The sequence below is a fragment of the Anabrus simplex genome, chromosome 1 (assembly GCF_040414725.1).
Source record: "Anabrus simplex isolate iqAnaSimp1 chromosome 1, ASM4041472v1, whole genome shotgun sequence".
Lineage (NCBI taxonomy): Eukaryota > Metazoa > Arthropoda > Insecta > Orthoptera > Tettigoniidae > Anabrus > Anabrus simplex.
Genome location: NC_090265.1, coordinates 1,331,480,041 through 1,331,502,364, shown reverse-complemented (window position 1 = coordinate 1,331,502,364; position 22,324 = coordinate 1,331,480,041). Strand labels below are relative to the sequence as shown.

Sequence of the window (22,324 nt, the reverse complement as noted above, 5' to 3'; positions counted from 1 at the left end):
TGTCAACTAGTTATAAAAATACTGATTGATTAAACTAATACGGTAAATAGAATAACCTAATAGCCTACCTACTTACAAGCTAGGTACTTTGGAATTATGTTTTTTTGAGTTTCTTTGAGTGTGCTATGGCTCTGTATGTATCGCTGCAGCGGAAGTTCGGCTTCCGCCAATGTCCAGTGTACCGATAATTTGCCGTGTGTGTGTTGTGTCCCACTGGCCCGTGACTGTGTACTATTCTTTCAGTGTACCATGGCTCTGTGTGTATTGTGTGTCACTGATCCGTGAGTGCGCACTGTCTGCTGCGAGTTTGCTGAATCGTGTGCCGTGAGCTCTCCATTCCTGTGAATCGATTCACTCGGACACTTGAATGAATCGATACACTGCTTCGAAGCATACACTCAGTAGCCAACACTAATAAACACTAGTGCCGTTTCGCCCATGTGCAGTCGTATTTTAAATTTTTGCAGTACAATATTCAAATATCTCCAGAGACACGTCACTCTGGCGCGTTGGTCGCCCAACTGGAACTGGTTAACACACTCGTCCGCAGAGTGAGGGATTTCGGTTAAAAACTCAATAACAGTTACATCTTTTGTTCTTTCCTCACATAATTACGATCAATTTAAGAGAAGCTATCCTACTAAGCCTCGTTTACTAGACTCGAAAATATTGCAATGGGTTCACAAAAACTTTTTTCTACTGGCGGATTTTGAGGTTATTGTTTTCATTGTTGCGGTATTATTATTACAAGTTACACCTGGAATATCGAACTGAAGTAACTATGGATTCAATGTGGTTGAGATATACTGTTTCAGGTCTATGACATGTGCGTGTGTTTTGATATGTAGACTTGAATGGGAGTAGTTTTCAGTCTGTTATAAGGAGAAGAATTTTGATTGTACAATCAAAAGCAAGAGCATTTTTCTCATTTTTTATCAAATAAAGGGATGAAGAAGTCCATAAGTAAACATTTTCGTTAGAAATAAATTTGAAATATTGAAAGTATCCTAGTACTTAAGCCCATTTGAAATGATTAATTAAGTAATTTTCAATGTAGGTTTAAGTTAATGAATGAAATATACCAATCTAACTTAAAGATAGGAAAATGTACTATTATATGATTAATTTACTTGTTTAATTTCGGTTTTAATGTTTCAAATGTAAGATAAAAGTGCCTGGCTGAGTGGCTCAGACGGTTAAGGCGCTGGCCTTCTGACCCGAACTTCGCAGGTTCGATTCTGGCTCAGTCCGGTGGTATTTGAAGGTGCTGAAATACGTTAGCCTCGTGTCGGTAGATTTACTGGCACGTAAAAGAACTCCTGTGGGACTAAATTCCGGCACCTCAGCGTCTCCGAAAACCGTAACAGAGTAGTTAGTGGGACGTAAAACAAATAACATTATTATTATAAGATAAAAGTACGGTATACTTATAAGTTCCAATATTCTAAGCGTTGGTTTTGGAGGTGAATCCTAAGGTAAGAAGGGATTTTTGCTCAATTCAGAAAGGGATTCGGGAGTCGAAAAAGTATTCAAGCTCTGAAGGCTTTTCAACGTGAAATTACTCCCGTTTCGCCCCAGTATGGCAATGAGCTGCTTAGATGGATTGCCACATCTCTCCAAGTTGCTAGCGGCTAGTACGCCGTCAAGCCACCACTGCAAGTCTCCTTTTGAAGCACATGCAGTGATAGTTTTCTCGGAGAGATGCCTCCACTAGCTGCGTACTCGACGTTATTCCAACCAAGCACTGAGCCCTGTGATGAAGTTTAAACGAGATACCAATGTGTAGGAACGTACCAGGTGTCAATTAGTATTCCACCGGATCACAGTTGAACAGGTTTACGTTTCTGAAACTTTGCACAGTTGTTCTGGAGTAAAATTTCCATCGACCAGAAATAAATTGACGAAACAGTATGTTAGTTATTCGCGTTAATCCGAAATTTGAACTTCTGTTTTTATATGGTTTGCCATCTTCTAGAGTCCATGTGTTGTAACAGATTAAAGGTAGTGTGAAATTAAAAGCAGAACGTGAGTGATCTTTCTGTTGGTGTTATCATGAGCTATGTCACTCAGAGAAGGGCGTGCCCTATTATTTAGATGAAACACAACAGGGAATGAGGTCTAAACATGATAACAAAAATACAGCAATGTGACATTAACCAGAAGAGACGTACTGACGACTGTGTTCACTAAGAAGCGATCTATTCGACAGGGGGTTAAGCAAAATGACAGAGAACTGTCAGCAGCTGCAGCTTCAGGTTAAGAACTCATTCTGGTGTATCTCAAGTGCGAATGAAACCGGTGTCATAACATAAGACATGGGACAACTTTTACAATTTCTTTATTGATAGTATGAACATTATTATACCTAACTAATGTAAGGATGTTGATTAAAAATGGACCATGAAAGGTTTTTACAGGTGACATTCAGTTTGCCCGATGTTTAGTAGTACAAGTAATGGAAAGGAAGTGACTTCTTTCTTAATCTGCTTACCCTCCAGAGTTGGATTTTCCTCGGCCTCAAGGGCAGTGTCCTGGAGCGTGAGACATTGGGTCGGTGGATACAACTTGGAAGATGCCCAGTACCTCGCCCAGGCGGCCTCACCTGCTATGCTGAACAGGGGCCTTGGTGGGGGATGGGATGATTGGAAGGGATAGACAAGGAAGAGGGAAGGAAGCGGCCGGGGCCTTAAGTTAGGTACCATCCCGGCATTTGCCTGAAGGAGAAGTGGGAAACCACGGAAAACCACTTCCAGGATGGCTGAGGTGGGAATCGAACCCACCTCTACTCAGTTGACCTCCCGAGGCTCAGTGGACCCCGTTCCAGCCCTCGTATCACTTTTCAAATTTTGTGGCAGAGCCGGGAATCGAACCCGGACCTCTGGGGGTGGCAGCTAATCACACTAACCACTACACCACAGAGGCGAACAAGGAAATAACCAAAGGCAATAAAGTCATATACAGAAAGATACGAACATCGAAAGGTACACAGAATGAGATGAATACAATGACAGATCACTGTGAGGAAAGGGAGAAATATAAATACTATGCAAAAAGAAAAGACAGTCTCGACATCTTCATACATTGTCGCCTTCCTCGTCAACCCCAGTTCTTCTCAGCCCCCGACGAGCTCGTTTCCACTTCCCAGCTTGAGGGTGGGCTTCAGCACTCATTCAGTTGCCATCTTGACAGATATTAAGTCTCGATTTGGGAGGTGTAGGTTAAGAAGAAATCGGATAAACACAGGAAAAGAGAATAGGAAAAAATATAAAGCTTTAGCGTGAGTGGCAGCTAAAGACACAGAGCACACCTCAACTAAGAACAGTCAGTTACTGTTCTGTTATTGATAAATGTGTCAATGTTATTTATTTATAATAATTCTTCAATTCCATAAAAAACTCTTTTAAAATAATGTACATATTATTGAACGCAATGTAAATTAATGCATTTCCTAAATGATTGCATCGTGACCTAGACTGCACGATCTGGCTTGCTCTTCCTTCCAATGGGAATACCTTAACAAAACAGTGTGTTCGACTTGAATATTCTTCAGTCATTGGCGTTGGCTTCATTAACTATTATTATAATGTACCGGTATATAAGTGAGCCAGCCTTGCGGTACAGGGGTAGCATACCTGCGTTTTACCCGGAGGCTCTGAGTTCGATTCCCGGTCAGGACAGGGCTTTTTACCTGTATCTGTGGGCTGGTTCGAGGTCCACTGAGCCTACGTGATTACAATTGAGGAGCTATCTGACAGTGGGATAGCGGCACCGGTCAATAAAGCCGAGAGGACTCGGCGTGCCGACCACACGACACCTCGTAATCTGCAGGCCTTTGAGCTGATCTGTGGTCGCTTGATAGGCTATAAAGTATGTGAGAAGATACGCACCTATTGTCCTACAGTGGACAAACTAATTTCAAACGGCTAAAAGGTGTTCGTGAAAGCCCCAACAAGGATTTAGTCTGTTCAAAGGAAAAAAAAACGTGTCTTGCACTTTCACTTTGTAACGGCTCAAATCCCGTTACAAGGTGATATCTGAATTTTTATTATTATTTCATCTGTATTATTATTATTATTATTATTATTATTATTAGTAGTAGTAGTAGTAGTAGTAGTAGTAGTAGTAGTAGTAGTAGTAGTAGTAGTAGTAGTAGTAGTATGCCGGTATTATTGTTATTTTATCCGTATGATTTCTATTATTGTATTATTATTATTATTATTATTGTTCAATTCAATTATGCAATGCTTGTCGCTTGCGTAATTGTGGTCAAATTGTTACGTATATATATGTGTGTAGATTAACACTAAAAACATTTACAGTAAGAGTTGCTGTATATCAGGTATGGATGTAGTGTGTGCAATAACTTGTGACATTGTAATATTGCGAAATACTGCTGGAGTATCTGCCGAGTCATTGCTACGTCATCGTGTGCATTTAGCGGTGAGCTCACTTTCTTTGAGATACCCAGGGTGCCGCGGGCGGTTTCACCCTAGTGTGTAACATTTGTCGCGAGGTAGGAGTAGATCATAGTTATTCCTGGAGATTGCGTAGGTGTGTCAACTAACGACTATAAAAGGTGGCTGTATATTGTAGCGTCAGTCATTAGTTTATACGGAAGGTGTACAGTGAAGAAGTCAAATGGATAAGTGAACAGTCATTGAGTGAACGCAGTGGCGGCTCGTGGATATCAGCAGTGGGGGGCGCGCCTTACTTTCATAATTCCACAAATATCTCAAGTTCTTCAAACCAAGTTATCAAGATACACACTTCGAACACTATACTGTGCAATGCATATGCAATTGTTTTAATTATGATGTTGATTATTATTATTATTATTATTATTATTATTATTATTATTATTATTATTATTATTATCTGCCTGTTCTTGTCCACTATCGAATAATGTTTACGAATAGTTTCACTGTAGTGATCACTTAAACAAGACACGACATTGACTTTACCAAGCATTTCAAAGTCCATGGTACTATTGATATCACCCCTGTGGTGATCCATTTATCTCCTTTCCTAGAACGGGAGAATAGCAGGCAAGGAAAGCAGTAAAAGTTTTCTGAGATATCACTTCCACATATCCGCGGGTTCTTGTTATATAGTGGTTTTTTTTTTTTTTTTTTTTGCTAGTTGTTTTACGTCGCACCGACACAGATAGGTCTTACGGCAACGATGGGACAGGAAAGGGCAAGGAGTGGGAAGGAAGCGGCCGTGGCCTTAATTACGGTACAAGTTCTTCAAACCATGTTATCAAGATACACACTTCGAACACTATACGGCGCAATGCATATGCAATTGTTTTGATTATGATGTTGATTATTATTATTATTATTATTATTATTATTATTATTATTATTATTATTATTATCTGCCTGTTAATTACCTGCCTGGTGTGAAAATGGGAAACCACGGAAGACCATTTTCAGGGCTGCCGACAGTGGGGTTCGAACCTACTATCTCCCGAATACTGGATACTGGCCGCACTTAAGCGACTGCAGCTATCGAGCTCGGTTTGTTATATAGTCACGAGAATTAATTTGTCTTTGGAAAGCCCTATTTTCATTGTCATTTTTCTTGGTCTCCGATTTTGCAACAAGAAGTCTACCACACTCCTTCAGTTCGACTTCCTACTCGATAGAAAGACAAGAAAACGTTAGTTCTTTAATATGTTCGACGGTAATCATACTGTACGAAGTGCAAACATAACACTACGCCTACATATATATCGCAACCTTCCTTTTCACAGTCACCTCACGAGATCATTCATCAACACAAAGCTAAACATCGCGCTCTCCAGTGAGTATGGCCAACATGAGTCAAGTGCGAGGAGACTAGTTACGCTCCTTACTCGTTTCGTTAATTAATAGTCCTAAAAATTACAAGACTATTTTAAACATATACCGACACATTTAACTCACGTAAGTGCCTGAGTAAAGTAGTTCCTATTTTTAGGAGAGAAATGGCACAAACTGACCCCTGTTAAATAGAAATAAAATTACCAATGTTTCGGGTAGGTTGGCTACAACGATAGGCCGCGGCAGAAACCCGCCGGAATCTCCGCTAGAACAGCACATCTCCACTCTGGCTCTGATTGGCTCCCTCAAGGCCAGTCAAGCGACACTCGGAGTATTTGGTCCGCTATGAGAGAGCGCCCTCCTGCGCAGGGCCAGCAGCGTATCGGGCCGCAGTACAGTACAACTCGCGCCCTTGATTAGAATCTTATAGTAAAATATAAAATATTTCCCTTGTTAACATTTAAGATTAAAATTCCCGAATTTAATGGAACCCCGTGGGGGGCGCGCGCCTTAGCGCCTCCCAAACGAGCCGCCACTGAGTGAACGAGATGGAGAGGCTTCAGTCGGTCATTAAGTCAACGGGAGTCTACGGGAAGGAGAGGACTCAGTGAGTCATTAGTCATTGGTCATTGAGAGAGTGAGGCCACAGTTGGTCGGTCACTTAGTTGAAGATACGGACGAGAAGGCTTACCACGAAGTCATAGAAGGATAGACTTTCCAAGAAGTCATCACATGCATACTTAGTCGTCAGTGAAACAAAAAGGATACATCACTAAATTAGGCTTGATACATCTACAGCAAATACCAATTCAAAGAAATACGTCGTAATTACACTCAAAGTGTTGAAGGTACAGTCAAGTAAACTTGTGAGGGATAAATTTCGTGTATAATTGTTTAATGTCCGGTCAAGAAGAATTCAAATTCATGCCTAGTTTCTTTCAGTTGCAATGTCATAATTTCATATTCTCATCTGTTTTAATCGCAGTAGTTCTCACTATTTTTATTGAAATTATTTCAAGAATATATTTTGTTCTATCAAATTAATTCATCGTTTTATTCAAACAGTACAATTTCTTAACCTCAAATTTAATGGGGAAACCGAACGCCAATCTCCTTTTCCCAGAATTTATATGGTATGTTGTCACAAGTAAGCATATTACCCCACACCCTAGAGATATTCAAGAATCTCATTCATTCTCTTATTGCTGCACTGAGTTGTAGCTGGCGCCCTTCAAATAACGTATGTGTAAGTAAGCAGGTAAGAACTAAGTGTGACTACAAGGTCCGACGAATGTGTATTTTATTTAATGAATACTAATTTTCATATTTTCAATTAAAATTCAGATTTGTATGTCTTTAAAATTACTAAAGGAGTTAGGAACATCTCAACTTAGCCCCATAGTTCCTAGCTGGGGGACATGGCTGAAACAGTAGTGTATTAAGCAGACAGTTCTAAAAATGTTGAGTAAGTGATTGATGAACTAAATAAGCTTGACGCTTCATCAATTGAAATTCTTCAGAACGTAAGAAAAGTTCATTAAAATGTGAATTATCTTAGACGCCTGTGTTTGTGACATTATGTATTCATGAGAAATGTCAGCCAACTTGTTGACTGAGATAGATAATTTCAGAGATGCATGGTATTGGAAAAAATAATTAATTTATACAAAAGCTCTAAAGCAGAACTTACTAAACAGAAATGCAAAAGTATTCTGTGTAAAATAAGAATTGATGTGTCAGTGACATTCCTTTGATGAAATTTGCAAGACTGTCTTCTCGAGACCTTGAACGGTCGTCTTCCACTTGGAGAAAGTCCTCGCTGCTCACTGCAACAATGTGCTATTTTTATAATACACACTTAAAATATTACAATATTGAAACAAAAAAATGTATGCATATATTTTTATTTTTACTACGTAAAGAAATAAAATATTTTTCAAGTTTTTAACACGCAAAAGGCCATTTCGTAATTATTATTAAGTAAATGGTGATGGCAACGATTGTCATTTAGGACGAAAAATAATATTATTGAAATTATCAGTCCCTTGGCGCAAGCTGCAATAGGTTAATAAAGAGAGTTTTCGACTTTCTAAGAATGACAGTATCAGTTAAAGAGAAGGAAAACCACGGAATATAGTCCCTGTCCTCCAGGTTCAGCGAAACAAAAATCGGTCCTAAAAGATGCTGCGAATCAGTGGAAGCAGTATCAGAATGAGTTGAAACTTGAGACCAGTGGACGTTCGCTCTTCTCACGAATTGGAAGTCCATACAGAGCGGATCCCTTTTGTTTATTTTGTGTACCAGTGAAGTAGCTTACTTCCAAAACTCAATGGTACCCGAAATGAGGTTGTAGGCTACGTTGTCTGTCTAAAAATACACAAACATTTGCTTTGAAGGAACTAATATATTCATCTCTATGTTGCTAAAGCCTCTTACTAGGTAAAGATCTCCATAACTTAAAAGAACGAATATTGAACTTATGATGGCCACCCATGCCCTCCGTGGCGAGAATTCTAACCACTCAAACTCAGTGGCTAGACTTACGAGGTTACCGTTGGTTTAAAGATCTGAGGTCCAATTCCAGGCGCTGAGTTTTCTCATTATGCTGATTATCAGCTAACATTTTCACAGTAAGCGAAAGGCAAGGGAATCATAGGAATACAGATAGACGAATGCTTTATTTTACTTGGCAAATTTAGTGACACTTGTCCCTGTCTTTCACTTACAAGCAAATATATACAGTAATTAACATAAAATCTGAATGTAACTCCTACCCTGCTATTGTTTATCTGACGTACACAGAATATCAAATATAGGCTGCTACATAATACTGTAGATAAAATAAATGGACATTTTGCATCTTAAATACAATAATAAAGTAATATCTATGTAGAAATTAATATAACCTAGATAGCCGTACTGTTATTTACTATTTATTGTAATGTAAGTGTTTTTCCCTTTAAAAAGGGTTTCAGTACCCATGGTACCGAAAACTTTTAGGCTACTTAGATACTAAATAGGGCTTAGGACAAGGATTATTATTAATCGTTCAATCACAGCTTAGTACTAACACTCTGCTACTTACTTTTAATAATGTCCGACTCGTTGGCTGAACGGTCAGCGTACTGGCCTTCGGTTCAGAGGGTCCCGGGTTCGATTCCCGGCGGGGTCGGGGATTTTAACCTTAATTGGTTAATTCCAATGGCACGGGGGCTGGGTGTATGTGTTGTCTTCATCATCATTTCATCCTCATCACGACGCGCAGGTCGCTTACAGGCGTCAAATAGAAAGACCTGCACCTGGCGAGCCGAACCCGTCCTGGGATATCCCGGCACTAAAAGCCATACGACATTTCATTTTCACTTTTAACAATAACAATATTCGACGCCGAAGAAGATTGTGATGATGATGATCATGATGACGACGACCTGGGTACACTCGTTTAAAATTCGTTGGGTTGATATCCCTTTGACATCCTTTGGAAGAATGTTTATTCACGACTATAATTCAATAACAGTTTGATTCACACTTCACCTGCACGTTTATGTATTCTCTGATCGGTGTACACTAAATAACGATGTGATACGTGTTACAGGAGTCCAGGAGGAGAAACTGTGGAGCGGCGCAGCTCCCTGGACGACAGCTACAACGACCAGGCGCTGCCAATACCAATACAGATCTTCCTCTGGCGACAACTCAGGTGAGTACACCTATTAATGTTCAACTTTCAACATTGAAAGAAATTATTTTCACCATGAGAGGACACACACATTTTCGGTTATAAATCACGATGTGAATAGTTTTGAGTAATTGTAATGGAAAAATTTAGTGAAACAATTGTATTGGAGGATATGAAATCAGCATCGTTATGGGAGCAGACGTATCTTCACCAACCGCCATGTCTGTCCTTTAATACCAGTTAGTCAATACTAGCAGTTATTTCTAGCTTTAAAGTTCGTATCACCAAGTAGTTTGGTAAAATGAAGGGCTTTCTGGAGACCAATGGACCTGCTGCAGGAATATTTTGAGTCCTCATTTCTTTAAAATATTCCATTCTAACACAATCCACATCACCTGAAACTTCCGTTCTGAATCGCTTTCGTGAAGGCTCTAATTTTCCACTCATAACATTTTCCTCGATTTTTATCTCTTAAGAAATTTTACAACGTATATGGTGAAAATACGTCAATGTTTAACTAATGTTTCAAACCATCATGTAGATGTTTAAACGCTGCCAATACCGGGCGAGTTGGCCGTGCGCGTAGAGGCGCGCGGCTGTGAGCTTGCATCCGGGAGATAGTAGGTTCGAATCCCACTATCGGCAGCCCTGAAAATGGTTTTCCGTGGTTTCCCATTTTCACACCAGGCAAATGCTGGGGCTGAACCTTAATTAAGGCCACGGCCGCTTCCTTCCAACTCCTAGGCCTTTCCTATCCCATCGTCGCCATAAGACCTATCTGTGTCGGTGCGACGTAAAGCCCGTAGCAAAAAAAAAAAAACGCTGCCAATTTCGCTTCCAAACTTATTGATTTATATTCAACAGAGGCGGTGGCTACATTACACCTAAGCGTTAAAAATTAACCTGGAAGACTGGCTATTGTCAAGATTATGTACCTCACGTTTCCATCGATTCACAGAAATTCCCATCATCGGGTCATTTGCGCCCGTAGGTACCACCTTAACGCTTTCCGAATACTAAATAGATCAGGTTGCTTCATTGCTGTGATGAATAGTAACCAACTTTATTAAGATAGGAAGTTAGCCGGGACCGTTAAAAATATCGTTTACAGTTATCTTCGTTAAACAGAGGTTCGACTGTATTCGTTAAACGCATAAAAATATAGCAGTTACGTGCCTCTTAGGTTTGAAACCTCTAAAGTCTGTTACTACTCTTACGTTCATCGTCCGGGTTGGAACGTGTCGTTTTCTGTGCATTCTGCAGAGTAGTCCACAAACCCTTCATAATTGATGAAGATATGCAACCCACCTAAAACTATTAGATCTTAAGTTCGATATTGCTCTGCTTGCCCCCTGCATGTCAGCAGTATAAAACGAGCCAAACTTGCACAGTAAAGAGAACTATGTGCGACCGTTACGCCAATATATAAGGATCATTTCACGAACATGCCTTTTATAGCATACTAGCAAATGTACCCGTGCTTCGCTACAGTATTCTACATTGTATACGAATATCGAAGTAATTTACTGTACATGAAGCGAATAAGAATTTTTAAATTGCATGTCTCTTGGCGTTAATCCGAGAAAAAGAATAGGGAGGTACGCAGACGTTATTTCCAATGTAAAGTGCGAGTTGCAGAGTTGTGATGATAACGACAGGTCCACTTGTCTACCGCAATTCACTATGCGTAACGTCAGTCACACTTTGATGGGCAAATGTGTTTATAATCGGGGACACCCATGCAAGGGAGCACCTATACCTAATGATAAAGAAAATCAGGTAAAAGAGTTTTGAAAAAAAAAACGCAAGCTCCCTTGCCTTCTGCTAGTCAAATTGAGGAGGGAATTATTCATTACAGTGGTACACATGCGTTGGAGGAGGACCCTATTCCTACTGCCAGTTAAAGTAGATGTAGGGAGTACTGATTACAACAGCAGACGCCCTCCTGCTGACAGTCACTATTGATTTGTAAAGTATTAATTACAATGTCAGACACACCCCTTCTAGATCGCTACAAATCGACTTAAATGAATAAATGTAAATCGACATACGGAAGTATATGCATGTTCACCTTCATTTACAGAATAACTGCTGCTAAACGGTGCATCATATCGAAAAACGGATTGTACGAAAAGACGCCTCTGGCCTCATTTAGCGATCTAAATGGCTGGCCCTACGATATTTCCTCGTATCTCATCTATTTAAAGGTAAGATTGTTTTAAAAAAGGGGCTGCCTGGCCGAGGCGGTAAAGGCGTGCTCGATTCGCCCGGAAGGACGTGGGTTCGAATCCCCGCCAGGAAGGCGTAAAATTTAAGAAATGAGATTTCCACTTTCAGAGGTGCATATGACCCTGAGGTTCACTCAGCCTACACCAAAATGAGTACCAGGTTAATTCTTGGGGGCAAAGACGGCCAGGCGTAGAGATAACCACTCTACCCCATCAAGTGCCGAGGTTGCGGGTAGTGGAAGCCTTTACCCACCCCTCCAAGGGTCTTCATGGCCTGTACGGAGATGACTTTGCTTTTATATTGTTTTAGAAATGTTGAATAGGTTGACATTTTTTAAGGTTTTCACACAGTGAATTACTTTTCAGATACTTATGCGACAGCTTCAAACATAGAATTTGGCTCACATATGCTACTGGGTGGGCCAATATTCGTGTAGAATTTGATGATCCCATCTTTCCTATAAGTGAATCAAACCATCAAATTATACGTGTACAAAGTGCAAAATTGAGGTAAATCCAAACATAGAGCCAAATTTAACGTATAAAGGATAGAGATACGACAAAAAGTCATGGGACCAAAGTTGTAGATCACTCCAAATTGAACGGAGATTGTGCCATCGTTTTGTGATACGACTTACCGTTTAGGTTTAGCCACCAAATACCTCGAAAGGAAGGTCTGCACCGTCATTAAAATTACCTAAATATTTCGATATTTTTCGGGGGGTAAAAAATAAAATTTTTAAACATCTCGTAAATTTTCCGTCGGTTACGGGCTAAAAGCTATAATTTTGCAAAATTTATATTTTCTAACTCGTCTGGGAGTTTGTGCTGCGATCTTGATATGGGGGAGGGGGTTAAAAATTAGGACTTTCAGGAAACTTTTAAGCCCATGAAACCTATAAGTCATTGTTCTGGATAAATATCACCGACTGTGTTCTTATGCAGATTTGAAACTCCCAGCGTGTCCTCCTAAGAGAATTTTGAGAATTTTAGATTTTTCCAGGGATCCTGAAGTCATCAGCTTGCCTGGTACCAAGTTTTAAGTTTCTAAGATGCCTAGAATGGTCTCATTAATGCACGTCTGTTTTCATTCTTATGGCTTAATTTACATATATATAGTACAGTATATATAGATCGCGCCAAACTGACTTCCATTTATTAATATGGATTATATTTCACCCGCTTCACTAGTGGTTCTAGGGGCGTCTTACTCCCACAGTATATTTTCCAGGTAGTAAGTCATACTGGAACATACACACGTCCATTATCTCGGTCATTTTGACAATTTATTTTTTCACCCTTTCCCATCCCTTATGCCAAAGGGGGCTTAAGTTGGACTTTAAAAATCCGGATTGTTACTATTCATCTCAACGACCCAAAAAACTATGCATTCGACAGTATTCGATTTTTTTTTATTCGTTGTGCCCAACTGTGGAGCGCGTTTGAACTTATTTTGCACAATGTTTCTTCTCCTTTTCTTCCCAATATCTCTTCATTTTTTCACTGTATTGCTTTCTGCGTGTTTCTGTCCAGCATGTATTTTTTTTCTTGTTGGTTTCTCTGCAAATTTATGTTTGTTTACTAAGCTTCTAAATTTCATTCTATGTTGAATGGTTTCGTCCTCAATACCCATTTCTTGTAGATCTTCATGAATTTCTGCTAACCAATTGTTGCGGATTTTCAGGGTTAGAGCTAGATTTAGAATTTTCTTTGTCAGCCTGTTGTTATCCATTCTGTGTAGGTGTCCGTAGAATTTTAGTCGTCTCTTTCTGATGGTATCTGTGATTTTTTTCTGTGAATTGAAAAATTTCGTGTGGTTTCTTTTTCATCCAAATTCCATTTTCGAACTTTGGTCCTAGGATTTTTCTCAGAATTTTCCTCTCTTGTTTCTCAATCCTTTTAATTTGTGACCTGCCACCAATGATCAGTGTTTCAGATGCATAAAGTGCCTCTGGTTTTGGTGACTGTATTGTAGTGTCGTAATTTTGCATTTTTTGATATACATCTTTTGTTGTATCTGTTCCATGTGATTTTGTAAGGCCTTTGCAGTTTATCAGTTCTTTCTTTGTTAGCTTCCTGATTTAACCCTGCTGGCTGAATAATTTCACCTAGATACTTGAATTTGTCTACTTGGGAAATTATTCCACATTTGGTGATTAATGGTTGATTGTCGAATCTTGATTTAGTTCCCTTCCATTAACTGCGTCTTTTCAAATGAAATTTGAAGTCCGGTTTTTGCGGCTATTTCATGCAAGTTTTCTATGGAGTGGATTGCTTCTTGTCTGTTGTTCGAAAGGATCGCAAGGTCATCTGCGAAAGCTAAGCAATCAAGGTGAATTTTGTCTTTAAGAAGTCTGCCAATGTTTATACCTTTAGTTTCTTTTCTCCATTCACGAATCGCTTTTTCCAAAACTAAATTGAATAGTAGTGGGGATAGTCCATATCCCTGTCGGACACCAGTTCTGATTTCGAACGGTTCAGAAATTTCTCTCAAGAACTTAACTTTTGATGTTGTGTTGGTCAGAGTTTGTTTAATCAATTGCCTCGCTTTCCTGTCGACTTGAAATTCCTCTAGTATGTTGAACAGGGTCTGCCGATCTATGGAATCATACGCCTTTTTGAAGTCAAAAATGGTGATTACTGTTTGTTTGGTTTTGCGAATCTGTAGTATGGTTTTTAGGTTTAGGATTTGTTCTGCGCAGGATTTCCCTTTTCGGAATCCAGCCTGATAATCTCCGATCAGGTGGTCTGTTTGTTTCTCTAATCTATTAAGTAGAGCTTTAGAGATTTTATATACGAGTGAGAGGAGAGAAATTCCTCTGTAGTTATTAATATCTGATTTGTCTCCTTTCTTGTGAAGTGGGTGAATCAATGCACATTTCCAATCCTCCGGAATTTCTTCAGAAAACCAGATGTCCTGTAAGATTTTTTGAATACTCTGGGCCAGTTTGTCACCACCAAGTTTCAACATTTTAGCGATTATTCTATCTTCTCCTGGTGCTTTGTTATCTTTTAAATCTCTGATTATTTGTTTGACTTCTTGTAATGTGGGGGGTTCTGAAACTGGATTAGGTGTTAGTTTTTCATAGGTGAATTGTTCTTTCGGAGATTCACAGTTTAAAAGGTCCATGAAATGGTTTGCTAGGAGTTCACAATTTCCCTCATTACTTGTTTCCAAAGTCCCATCTGTACGTTTAAAACAGGGACTAGGTGCCTGGTAATTGGATAATTCTTCTTTGAATGTTCTGTAGAAGTTCCGTGTATTGTTTTTCTTGAAATCTTCTTCTATTTCTGCCAGTATGGTTTGATCATATTTTCGTTTTTCAGATCTGATGATTTTTGAGGTTTGTTTCTGTGTTTTGAAGAATTCATCACGATTTTGATCAGTTTTATGGGAACTCCAGTTTACCCAGGACCTAATTCTGACTTCTATGGCCTTGTCACAGGTGTCATTCCACCACCTGTGTTTGCGTTTCCTTGAGGGGTTGCTGATGTTTTGTGAAGCTTTCAAGAGAGTGTCCTTGAGTTCTAGCCAGTTTGAAGGAGCGTCGTTGGAGATATTCGCAAGTAAATTGTCTGAGTTCTGTCTCAGAAATTCAGGGTCGATTCTTGGGTTTCTGATTGTTTTGGTTTTCTTCCTGTTGGGTTGAAACTTTACTTTAACAAGAGATAGGTGGTGGTCGGAGTCAGTAATTCCCTTTTTGACTTTAACAATCATAATTTCTTTTTGGTTTTTCTTGGAAATAGCCACATGGTCTAGTTGAAATTCTCCTAAATGCATGTTCGGGGATCTTCATGTCATTTTCCTTTGTGGAAGTGCCAGGAAATGGGTTGACATCAATTTTAGATCGAAATTCTCGCAGAAGCCAGTTAATCGTTCTCCATTTTTATTGGTTCTTTTGTGAGCAGAGTAAAGTCCTACAGTGGTCCTAAATTTCTTCTCTTTGCCAATTTGTGAATTGAAGTCCCCCAGCAGAATTTTGACATGATGTTCTGGAATTTTGGCTGTAGTTTCTTCTAGTAATTCCCAGAATTCATCTACCTTCTGTGGGTCTTTTTGATTGTAATTGTTTGTAGGTGCATGTGCATTGATTAGTGTATAAGCTTTGTTTCCTGATTTGATTGTCATTAGCGAAATTCTTTCAGAAGGAGATGTAAAGTATAATACCGAATTTGTGATATTTTTTCTCACTGCAAAACCAGTGCCAAATTGTAATATTTCATTAGGGAGGAGGGCAGCTGGTTTACCTTTATAAATTCTATAGTTTCCTTATTCAAAATGATTTTCGTCACTGTACCTAGTTTCTTGGAGGGAAAGAATTTGGATGTTGAGTTGGTCTAATGTGTCTGTAAAGTGCTTCAACTTTCCAATTTTGCGAAGCGTGTTGATGTTTAAAATGTCAATAAAATGTTTTTCCTTTGGGCGAAGAGATTTGGGAAGCTCCGATACATTCCCGCATGATGTTCTCGGTCCCCCAGAATCCGATGACCGAGAAAACCTAGTATGAATACTAGGGCCTGGGGTAGTAGTATCATTAACTGACGTTGCCATCATGCTAGTAAGTTGAAGATAAAGGGGAGATTGATCTTTGTCAATCTCATAGTTACAACTAAGGTATTGAGCCTCAGAAGTTGCCTCAAGATGTTTTATGGCTGTGCCTGTTTTTGGTCCGCGAGAGGTATTTTATTTCCCTCAAGCCCTCCGGACAAGTCCGGCGAGCCCCCCGATCAGCCACCTGGGACGCGCCAGATAGGGGAACAGGCAAAAAAAAACAGTATTTGATGATGATGATGATGATTATTATTATTATGATTATTATTATTATAATTATTATTATTATTATTATTATTATACCTCACTCCCCCGTCCCCACCCTAAAGGGGGCTAAACTTTGAGTTTTAAAAAATTGGGAGTGTTACTATTCATCTCAGCGACCCCGAAATCTATGGATTCGACACTATTTTCGATTATTTTTATATCTCAATTCGCCTCGCCCTCCACCACAAAGGGGATGACCTTGAACTTATAAAATATTCGGACTCTCACTATTCATCTCAGCGACCCCGACAACTATGGATTCAACACTATTTTCGATTATTTATATATATATCACTCTCCCATTACCCCCCTGCCACGAAGGGGGATGAACTTTAAAAAATTCCGGAGTGTCACTATTCATCACAGCGACCCCGACAACTATGGATTCGACACTATTTTCGATTATTAATATATATCACCCTCCCATCGTCCCCAACACGAAGGGGGCTGAACTTGGACTTTAAAAAATTTCGGAGTGTCACTATTCATCTCAGCGACCCCGAAAAGTATGGATTCGACACTATTTTCGATGATTTGTATATCTCAGCCCCTCGGCCCCCCTGCCCTAATGGTTCCTGGAGTGTATTACCCCACGTGGTTTGTCTCCTGATACTAAAAATCCGGAGTGAGACTATTCGTCTCAGCGACCCCGAAAACTATGTATTCGACACCATTTTCTATTATTTCTATATATCACTCCCCCATCGCCGCCCACCACGTAGAGGGCTGAACTTGGACATTAAAATATCCGGATTGTTGCTATTCATTTCAGCGAGCCCGAAAAGTATGGATTCGACACTACTTTCGATGATTTTAATATCTCACCCCCTCAACCCCCGCCCCTAAGGGTTCCTGGGGTGTATTACCGCCCCCCCCCCCCCCGCCGGCTTGTCTCCTGATACTAAAAATCCGAACTGTCACTATTCATCTCAGCGAGCCCGAAAACTATGGATTCGACACTATTTTCTATTATTTTTATATATGACTCCCCCATCGCCCCCACCCCAAAGGGGGCTGAACTTGGACATTAAAAAATTCCGAAGTGTCACTAATCAGTTCAGCGAGCCCGAAAAGTATGGATTCGACACTGTTTTCGATTATTTTTATACCTTGCCCCCTGACCCCCACCCGTAAGCGAGCTACTGATGGCTTACCCCACAGTGCTCGTCTCCAGATAGTAAGTCATAAGTGTATCAAGTTTGGTTGAAATTGCTCCAGTGGTTTAGGAGGATGGGAAAACCAGGAAAGAACAAGGAGTAATTCCCAGTTTTACGGGAATGAAAGATAAAGGATCAGCAGTCAACAACAACATTTATTATAATCTTTCAGAAAAAAACAATAAATTATTTGAATAATTTGATCCATGATTAAATACTAAATTCAAGTGACGTACACCTAGCCTTGAGCCGAACTGACCACCGGCCGTGCACATGATAGTGATTATAAATTGAAACTGAGAAAATTCAGAATTATCTGAATATTGCATTAAATGTGAAAGGCTGGCGCAAGCCAAACCAATATTGAAACTTTACATAGTAGTAAATGAATATTCATAAACATCAAATGACGAAGCTAAATAGAAAAAAACATGGGTTACTTTAACAATAGATTGAAAAAGACACGAAATTTAATAACGAACTTGAGGCAGACTTGCAACATTAAATTCTCCGCCGGGGAGATAACATTAACAATAATGAAAACATTGAGCTGTCAGATTAATAGTCCAACACTGCAGTGTAAAATTCAAATCCTTTTAGGCAAACCAGCTCAGTAGTAAATGTCATCTTCTAAATCAGACGTGCTGACAAACGTAGATTAAAAGTGTCCATAAAAGTAAAGCAGAATGCTAACTCCAGGCTCGCATTAATGAAATTTAATAGAGTTGAATTGCTGAACAGGCCAGCTGGTGCGAAGTAGAAGGTACTCGGCTTGACATAGTTTTGTTTATACAGGAGGGCAAGCCCGTGTCAACGGCCCCAAGCAGGGCGAAGTGATTACATGTCATGAGAAATGCCACTTCCAAACACGCGGGGAGGCTTGCAGGCTGGGTGTGTAGTCCCCATGGACGTTGCTGCGAATTGACAGTTCTAGCGGGCTGCCCGAAGCAAAGTGAGGAGCCAAGTCCTCAAGTCGAGCCTTGGAACGGAGTCCAGGTTCGGAGTCCAGTGCAGAGTGCAGAGTGGAGTGGAGTGGAGCATGTTGAGTAGCAGTCCTTAAGAAGCACTGCAGAATATTCCAGATTCAACAAAAAGTAGTGCTGCAAGACTAACCATAATAATTACTAAAAAGTACATGAGAAACCTTATCTAAAAATACAAAATAATGAAAAAAGAGAAGTCCAGAAAGAATATTCATAATTTCCATACAATTAATAATATAATAAAGGCAAGGGAAAAAACAGAAATAACCAATGAAAAAATAGAAAGACGCGGAAGAACACATTTTCGGTACCAGAAGGAGACAAGTTACCGGTGACGCAAGCAGTCATGTGAAGGTAATGTGACCAATCAACAGGCGACGTAAAAATGACGTAGGCTAGCGAAGCGAAAGGAGGAAATAAGCAAACAGTGATCGTATGACCTGTAACATGAGTGCACGCCAAGGGGAACTTGTTATAAATCAACGAAAAATAACTAAACGTAACATAATTAAAGGTAAGCGCAACATCATACTTAAATTCAAACAAGAAGAAAAGTACCGAAAATAGTGAGAATTGCCAATAAATCAATACGTTCATGGGCGCATGAACCAGAGGAGATGTGCCATTTACATACATACATACATACATACAAAATTTACATACATTTTTATGTATAGTAAGATAAGGTTGTGCGAAGTGATCTGTTATGGTGCAATCTAAATGTAGGTATGCTGTAAAATTAGAGATATGGAATAGAAATTAAATGCCAAGGTTAAAGGGTCATGAGTTAGTAGTGGGCCTCCTGTGAACCAGGACTGCGCCGTCGTCGTCGTCGTTGTCGTCATCGTGGATGAATCGGTAAAGTCTTTCAGATTTGCAAATTTAATCGTAGTTGGAATCCTGATCTATGCCGATACTTTTGACGTAATTCACAGCCTCATTGTACCTATGCGCGGCAGAGCTTTTCTTTGGACACAGACACAGTGTTATGTTAATTCTGCATTCTTCCTAAACACCACACCTGTAAAACAGGTCTCACCACAAAGCTTGTTTATTCGCTCGTGTAGTGGAAGTTTTTTTTGCTAGTGGCTTTACGTCGTACCGACACAGACAGGTTTTATGGCGACGATGGGATAGGAAAGGGCTAGGGGTGGGAAGGAAGTGGCCGTGGCCTTAACTACGGTACAGCCACAGCATTTGATTGGTGTGAAAATGGGAAACCAAGGAAAACCATCTTCAAGGCTGCCGACAGTGGGATTCGAACCCACTATCTCCCGGGTGCAAGCTCACAGCTGCGCGCCCCTTACTGCACGGCCAACTCGCCCGATGTAGTGGAAGTGAACACAATACTTTCACTTATGTACACTCGCGACGCATTACAATGACGAATGCTTTCATATGTTATTCATCTATGGAGCCTTCCGCTCTGATGATGGTGGCGATTTGGGGTGGCATGGGCTCGACAAGACACTGAAAGCGTTGAGATGCAATCTTGATCCACGGCCGCTGTGGAGTCTCCCATAATTCACGGAGATTTGTCAGGACAATGTCCAGGGTGCGAACATCCCTATGGACATCATCCATAGGTGTTCTCAATAGAATTGAGGTCAGATGACCTTAGGTGCTAGACAAGCATCCTCATGCCCATGGAGTATTAATTGAAGCAACCAGCCACAACTCGGGTACGATAATCCTGCTGTATTTTAGGTGTAGGTCTCCTGCAGGGTGCTGAAGGTGAAAACATGTCTGGATATGATCTGAAAGCAGGTTCCTGTATCGTTCATCGGTGAGGGACGTTGGTCGATGTATCAGGGACCACATATCATTTCACGTGAACGGCGTCCACACAAGAGGGATTGATTGCCTTCGTGTTTGGCAACACACTCATACCTTGCCATCGGCGTGTACCAACTGGTACCTCGATTCATTTGTCAAGGTGAACTTTTACCATACATTGCGAGTACAATGACGATGCTCGTTTGCCTATCTCAGTCTTTGTGCCTTATGCCGTGCGGAGAGGAGAGGTCTCCTAGTGGGACAGTGGTTTCTGTATTCCACTGGAGGAAATGGTTCTGGGTGATACTGCTGCTCACATCTCGCTGTTGTCTAGCATTGAATTCTCGGGTGGTCTGCTGCACTGTGACCAGTCTATCCTCTCATCTCATCTGAGTTAGCCGACGGCGACCACTGAAATCACCTTGCGCACCATGGGAGTTGACCCTGCCGGTTTTGGTTCTTCCTGAATCCATGTACTCAAGGTGCCGTCTTGACACAGTGGCCAGTGGAAATCCTAGTACCTGCAGGACTTCAGAGATGGAAAGACCCATGCGCCGGGAACCTCCAATCTAGCCGCCATCAAATCTGGTGAGATCTCATATCATACCCATAACTGTTACTCGCATGGCCAATATGAGGTCTGAAGACATCGCATTCACTGTTCGGTTCCATGGCTAAATGGTTAGCGTGCTGACCTTTGGTCACGGGGGTCCCGGGTTCGATTCCTGACAGAGTCGGGAATTTTAACCATGATTGCTTAATTCCCCTGGCACGGGGACTGGGTGTATGGCCGTCTTCCTCATTATTTCATCCTCACCACGACGCGCAGGTCGCCTACGGGGGTCAAATCAAAAGACCCGCACCAGGCCTCTGCGGAGGCCACACGCCATTATTTTATTATTATTATTATTATTATTATTATTATTATTATTATTATTATTATTATTATTATTATTATTATTATTGCAATCACTGGGCCGAATAAAGCGCCATTTTACCAAAACCGCAGCTATCTTTAAATGCTCATCAGTAAATATCGGCGACGCAATCATGGCAGTTAGAGTGAAGCCCAGAAGTCGTGGTATTTCCACACGGACTTAATTTTGGGACTGTGGAATGGGTTCGTACATACAGCCTCTTGAGGGATGTCAGTTCAGTATTTAACAAACCATCATGCTAATCCCCTTGTGTCTAAACTGAACACACAGTTTCAATCGTCTCGTCCTCCCGTTGTTAAACCTAAATAAGGAACTCTACTCATTAAATTATTACAGAGTACCAAACGTATAAATATGAAGACAGTGCCTCAAGCTTTAATTGTATTGTCAATGAAATCTGTGTTCCATCGGGCAAGTTAGCCGTGCGGTTAGGGGCGCGCAGCTGTGAGCTTGCATACGGGAGGTAGTTCGTTCAAGCCCAACAGTCGGCAGCCCTGAAGATGATTTTCCGTGGTTTCCCATTTTCGCACCAGGCAAATGCTGGGACTGTAAAGGCCATACCGCTGCCTTCCAAATCCTACTGCTATCGTATCCTAGTAAAAAGAAAAATTAAGGTATGAAAGTGAAATTCAGTAGCAATCTATCTACAGTATGTGTGTATGTGTGTGTGTAAATGACACATCTCCTCCTAAACCACTGGAGCAATTTCAACCAAACTCGGTACAAAAAATAATCGAAAAATGTGTCGAATCCACAGTTTTCGGGGTCGCTGGGATGAATAATGGCACTCCCGACTTTTAAAAGTCAAAGTTCAGCTCCCTTTTGGGTGGGGGGCGAGGGGGCAGTGATATATAAAATTAAACGAAAATAGTGTCGAATACATAGTTTTCGGGGTCGCCGAGGTGAATAGTGACACACCGGATTTTTTAAAGTCCAAGTT

The 22,324-nt window shown here is 40.5% G+C and overlaps 1 protein-coding gene across 1 annotated transcript in view; it reads left to right on the top strand.

Moving 5' to 3' along the window:
* The window catches only part of unc80 (unc80, NALCN channel complex subunit), a 1,117,323-nt gene that overhangs the window by 68,733 nt on the left and 1,026,266 nt on the right, over positions 1-22,324 (top strand). The window contains exon 2 of the mRNA XM_067137759.2: positions 9,400-9,504. Within this exon, the coding sequence (XP_066993860.2) occupies positions 9,400-9,504 (105 nt within the window). The remainder of the gene's footprint in view (positions 1-9,399; positions 9,505-22,324) is intronic.